The 5,654-nt window shown below is 47.5% G+C and overlaps 1 protein-coding gene across 2 annotated transcripts; it reads left to right on the top strand.

Moving 5' to 3' along the window:
* Positions 1-2,532: 2,532 nt before the first annotated feature.
* c19h1orf216 (chromosome 19 C1orf216 homolog) lies at positions 2,533-5,654 on the top strand. Of its 2 annotated transcripts, none has more exons than XM_030062862.1 (2): positions 2,533-2,688; positions 3,863-5,654. In XM_030062862.1, exon 2 carries the CDS (start codon positions 3,885-3,887, stop codon positions 5,007-5,009), a length of 1,125 nt encoding a protein of 374 aa, XP_029918722.1. In that variant the 5' UTR covers positions 2,533-2,688; positions 3,863-3,884; the 3' UTR covers positions 5,010-5,654. The 2 variants fall into 2 exon arrangements, with proteins under 2 accessions (XP_029918722.1, XP_029918721.1); XM_030062861.1 differs by lacking the exon at positions 2,533-2,688 and adding an exon at positions 2,702-2,828.

The following is a 5,654-nucleotide window of genomic DNA, read 5'->3' as shown; positions in this document are numbered from 1 at the left end:
TGGAGCTGCTTCACTTGAATGGGGATGTTGTTGAAGGAGAAAGGAAGGGGGGTTGGAAGGGGGTGAGGAAGAGGAGGAGGATAAGGATAGGGATAGAAAAGTGCGTGTGTGTGTGTGTGTGTGAGTGAGTGTGTGTGTTTGGGGGTGGTGGTAGGGTTTGTGCCGCCAGCGATGACATGTCAGGGGGATGAGAGCAGGGAAGAGAGAGAGAGAACACTTGTTAAGTCTGTCTGATGTAGCCTCCCTATACCACACACCTCCAAAAACACAGACACACACACACACACACACACACACACACAAGCCAAAAGCCATTCCCTTACATTTGAGACAGACAGACAATCACAAAAGCAGTCAGTCACCAGTTTAGAGAAATATAACTGCAACAAATCCTGCAGCCTTCCCTTGAGAGATTTGTTGCGCCGGAGTTGTGATGTTGCCCGTCGGAGTTGTGTTGTGTGTGTTACGTTTCGGCTGCCTTCAGCACACACCTGTTACTTTCCCTCACAGAAACGAACCAAACTAATCCCAAAATCAATTCAGGAGGATGCCAATATCATCATAAGTCTCAGCGATACCAGTAATGTAGTGATATCAGGAAATGAAAAAACACAACGCCGTGAAAGGAAAAATCCTCCTCCAGGTACTCTTGCGATGTTCGGTGCATCACAGGAGTTATTTTGTGGTGACGTTTACTTTTTTGGTGTACCCACATTCCCTCAGTGATTTCCTACATTTCCAAAAATGCCTCCAAAAACCCCCTAGAGAGCAGGTGTAAACTTCCAGTTGTGTGTAAGTTAAGAGTGAAATAGCAATAACTACAGAAGAGCAAGAGTGGGACATTTTTCCATGTGGGGAAAAAGCAACAGTTCCTTTCTTCCTGTAACGGGACCAGTGGTGCAAAAACATAACTAGAGTGTGAGTGTCTCCTTTGCACCTCTTTGCACCTTCTACCCCAACGTGTGCACACCAGATCACGTGCCCTAACTGTGCACACACACACTTGCCGGCTAAATTGCAGGTGGTCTTGGAGATTTGCACTATTCTGGTTCAGGATAATGTTCAGATCACAGCCTTCAGCTCATATTTCTATTAAATATCACAACTCCATGAATCCTAGGCTCATATTCTGCTCTCACGCCTGTCCACCCCTCCCTCTACACCAACAACAGCTGCAGTGATGGGTTGCGATGGAAAGTTGGGGCTCTCGAGGCTCGACAAGCGAGGAGTGTCCCTTTAAGTCCCCGGCACACGCTGCATTCTGGTCAACTGAGGCTGGAGAAACCGGCGGCCTCTCTGTGACGACTGGATGGCTCTCCCTCCTGTAACCAAGGGTTTCTGGAAGACTTCTTTATTTTACCACATATGTTAAACAGAGCAGAAGAATTTTCTGCTCCTCTACTCCACTGCTGGAAATATCTCGGTGTGAAATCACGTCATAAGAAAAAACAACCACCAAACTGCAAGTCACATTGCCAACAGCTATTTTTAACAGTGTTCCAGTGTTTTAGGAGGGATTTTTTTCCCCCCTCTCTGTTATTACACGGTCACTTTACACTCACTGCTGTGTACCACAGAAACATATTGAGTAATGATCATAGGACTATTTCTGTACTTTTTGACTCAGGGCATGTACAGCCAATTTAACTGTGTTTTATGTTTTTTTTTTTTTCTTCTGTACCTTACATGATGACTTAAGATCTCCATTGTTTGAACCTGATCTGGTCTGGTCTGATGAAACTGTAAAGATGGAAGAACTGCTTAAACAACACGTTTTTAAAACAGACAATGTTATTTCTAAAGGTTGAGCAAACCACACTTTTTGTTTAACTCAGATCTGTCTACACTCCAACACATGCTTGTATAAATAGGTTTGGTGTTTGGCTCCGATGACTTGTGGTATTTGTGTACCTTCATTTATCTGTGTTTAGATGCTTACCTTAAAATCTGAAACCCTGATTTTCCTTATATTTCCCCTTGAGTATAAAGAAAAATAATCTCATCAAAAAGAAAATATCCAGATGTCTTGTGCTTCATTTTATACACATTTCCCTGTAACTCAGCAGGACATACTTGGTACCTCTGGAAACCTTGGGAGTTTCAAAATAAAGTCATGCCGCTCTGCAAACCCATTAATGGGTCCAGCAGAGTTGAAGACCAATTTGTCATGTATTCTTCTGGTTGTACAGTGAGGCATTACTCACACTTGCATTGTTTGACAGTGTCTTGAAAGTGCATATAGGGCTGGACAGCTTGTATGTAAGACGCTAAAATATTAATTGATATTCATTCATTCATTTTTACACTCACTCATCCATGCCATCATGGCTCTGAAGCCTCCATCTCAGTGCAGGATAGCTATAACATGACAGCCATCCCAATTATGTAACCCCAGCTGTGTGCACTCCTATTCCCAGCTAAATTTTTTTTTTTTGCCTAATTTCTGTGAAATTCCCCCCCTTTGTATATACCGTCCCAGCCCAGTTTAGGAAGTGTTAGTCAGTCTATTCTCCCAGAGCAGCAGCAGCAGGAGAGCCGATAGGAGGCACGGAGGAAAGGGAGGAAGGGAGGAGCGGGGCTGTCGAGAGGAAGAGGAAGATAAACATCACATAGGAGGGTCGGAGGAGGGGAAAAAACAGGGAGGGCGCAGTATATCCAGCTTCTCCGCCTAAAAGCCATCCCGTGAAGGTAAGAACAAACCAGGGCCTCGCGCTAAAAAGACGGGGATTCATACTCGTCGGTATCAGCCTTGATTTATGCAACCGGCAAATAGGAATAAAGGAAGGGCCGAGGGTGTTTTAACAGAGAGGAGACAGCGCAGATATGGGGTGAGCGCCGCTGCATCTGACTCTTACATAACGCGCAACGAAGATTAAAAAAAAAAAAAAAAAAAACACTTCTATGGTTCTCTTTTAATTTTCTCGTGATTTTACAAATTCCGCGTCGTCATATATTCCTCTCCGGTCTCTGTCTTTTATAAGTCCGTTTTTTAAAATCTATACATAAATCCTTCAGTGCCAGTTGTTTATAAAACGGTAACCTATATTCTAGGCTATGCAGCCGCACAACGCCATTACTCTGCTCGCCTTTTTTGATGTTTCCTAGCGTCACTCGAGTGTAAACAGGCTTCGGATTTTACATTTTAGACACTTAAAGCCAACAGCTGCGTCGCTCCGGTGGTTATTTTCCTCTCTTCATCGCGTTAAATTGCACCAGAATAATGTTGGTGGGCTTCATGGGCACGAAATAGGTTTGTGGCACGTTCAATAGCAAAGCGGAGATTTTTCCTCGTCTCACATTATGCGAACTCTGTTAATATATGATATCAGAATTAGTGAGTCCTCACATGGGCAATCAGTGTGTTCGATGTTTAGTGAATATTTTATGTCGAGCGAGGGAGCGAGTCGGCTCCCGCAGGCGCGCTCCCGAGCGCCTCCTCGGTCGCTGTCCTTCAGCACCACATGCCCGCGCGTGCATCACTGGGGAGGAGAGGAGGATTGATTGACAGCACCCCGAAGTCAGGATTAGAGAAATTTCCATTCTAAGGAGACATGTAAATATTTGATGCTAATAGAAGTGGAGTGCGCAGACCAGCCCGTAGTTACAGACATAATAAACAAGAAGTGGTGCGACCTAGGAGGGGGGAGGGGTGGGGTGGGAGGTGAAGGGAGGGGAGGGGAGGTGGGGAGGGGGCAGAGGGTGTTGTGTGTGGGGCACTTGGGTGATATCAAACATGTTTACTTATAACTTGGAAATGAGTTTGGCATAGTGAGTGAGTTGGATAGGAGTTGTAAATCCGTGCAGACTGACCTTGATCTCACTGATTCACTGACACCCTGTCTTCTTCTCCTTGTCTTTTCAGTGAGGCTCAGTCGAGGCCAGGGATGCTCCACCACCAGGACCGACCCCTGAACTCGGCCTACAGAGGGCAGGGAGGCACCGACGATGTCTCCTCCCCCTTGCTGCGAAACAGGAAGTGCGACAAGGATGGCAACTTCAACTTCCTGCCTAGCAAGGATGACGAGGGTGTCATGATGACCGGGAGCAGAGGAGGAGATGAGAACCGAAACCAGGTGCGTCCCCGCAACCTGGGTCCGATGGGTCGCGACCCCCCGAGCTCTTCGGCGCCGTCTGGGTACCACCACAACCCGGGGCTCCTGTCGCCCCGCTCGCGCCTGCCCTGCTGGAGCCCCCTAGAGCCCCTGCCTGAGATCGAGAGCGGGGATGATGGATATGGCCGAGTGCCCCCCGACGGAGCAGAGGAAGGGAAGATGGAAGAAGAGACAGGAGGGGGCAGGATAATGATGAGCAAAAATGATGAAAAGGTGAGGGAGGCAAAAGAGGGGGCACTGCAGAGGAGGAAATGGAGTGTGGGTTTCAGAGGAGGGGAGGAAGAGGAGGAAGAGGAGGGGGTGGAGGACGACGAGTGGGGAGACAGCGACTCTGAGTTCGAGATCAGCTACCAATCTGGCAGCATGTCATCCCTCAACATGGAGAGCGGAGGAGAGGGGGTGCTGATGGGAGGCTGGGACCGTGTTGGTGTCGGGGAACCAAAGTCCCACCAGCGCGGTGGTGCCATGGAGACCGACCCAACCAGGAAGTGGGACAGCAGCAACAGGGAACCAATGGGAAGACAAAGGATTGTCAGCCGGAAGCCCCAACCAGGAGCCAGCCTGGAGGACGACAGAGAAGACGAAGACGACGACCAGTCTTCAGACTCGGACGGTGAGCTGCCGGAGCTGATGGACGCCGTCTGGACGCTGCGGGACCGGGAGCGGTTCAAGGCCCAGGAGATGGAGAAGCATCAGGTGCAGCTGACCATGTACCGCCGCCTGGCACTGATCCGCTGGGTGCGCACCCTGCAGGGCCGCGTCCAGGAGCAGCAGAACCGCCTGCAGTCCAGCTTCGACGTCATCCTCACACACAGGAAGGAACTGCTGCGGATGGGCGCCGCCGCCGCTGTCTCCACCGCCACCGCCCCACCAGCCACGGCCGTCAGCCAATCATAGAGATGGGATCCCTCAAGAACAGGAAGTGGTTAACAGACAGGGCCTGTGTGAGCTGATCAGAGGAGTGGAAGTCAAAAATCAATTTTAGGGCAACTGGATACGATTCTTTGCTCTGTTTTCTTGTATCCTAAAGACATTCCCCCTGAAAATAAGACAATCTCCCATCATCCTCTCTGATTGCTTGAGATTTTACACTGATGTTGGTGATGGCATTGATGCCATGTCTTCTCTTGTCTTATTTATTTGTTTGTTTGTTTGTTTTGCTTTATTGGTGTCCCACCCAGAGCTTAAATAAATGTATTCAAGTCTTCTTCAGTGAGGAGGACTTCATTCCTCTACCTGCACCAAACCAATGTATTAAAAGGTGTGACACGGGATGTATTATGATTAAAGATCATGAGTTTAATATGATATTTATATTATGATGTCATACGTGTATGTATGTGTGTATGTGTGTGTGTGTGTGTGTTCTTGTTTGTCTCTGCTGACCTAGAAAACACCCACCAAGAAGATACAGAAAAATATTGTGCAAGATTACCTGTTTTAGAAATTATTTATATTCTGAAAAGATGCTGTAAATGTAGCAAGTAAGATGTTTATGATAAAAAATAAAGTCTATGAATAAAATAACCTTATACCTGAAAA

The sequence above is a fragment of the Myripristis murdjan genome, chromosome 11, assembly GCF_902150065.1.
Source record: "Myripristis murdjan chromosome 11, fMyrMur1.1, whole genome shotgun sequence".
Lineage (NCBI taxonomy): Eukaryota > Metazoa > Chordata > Actinopteri > Holocentriformes > Holocentridae > Myripristis > Myripristis murdjan.
Note: the sequence above shows the minus strand (reverse complement) of the source record. Positions and strands in the feature narration are given on the sequence as shown.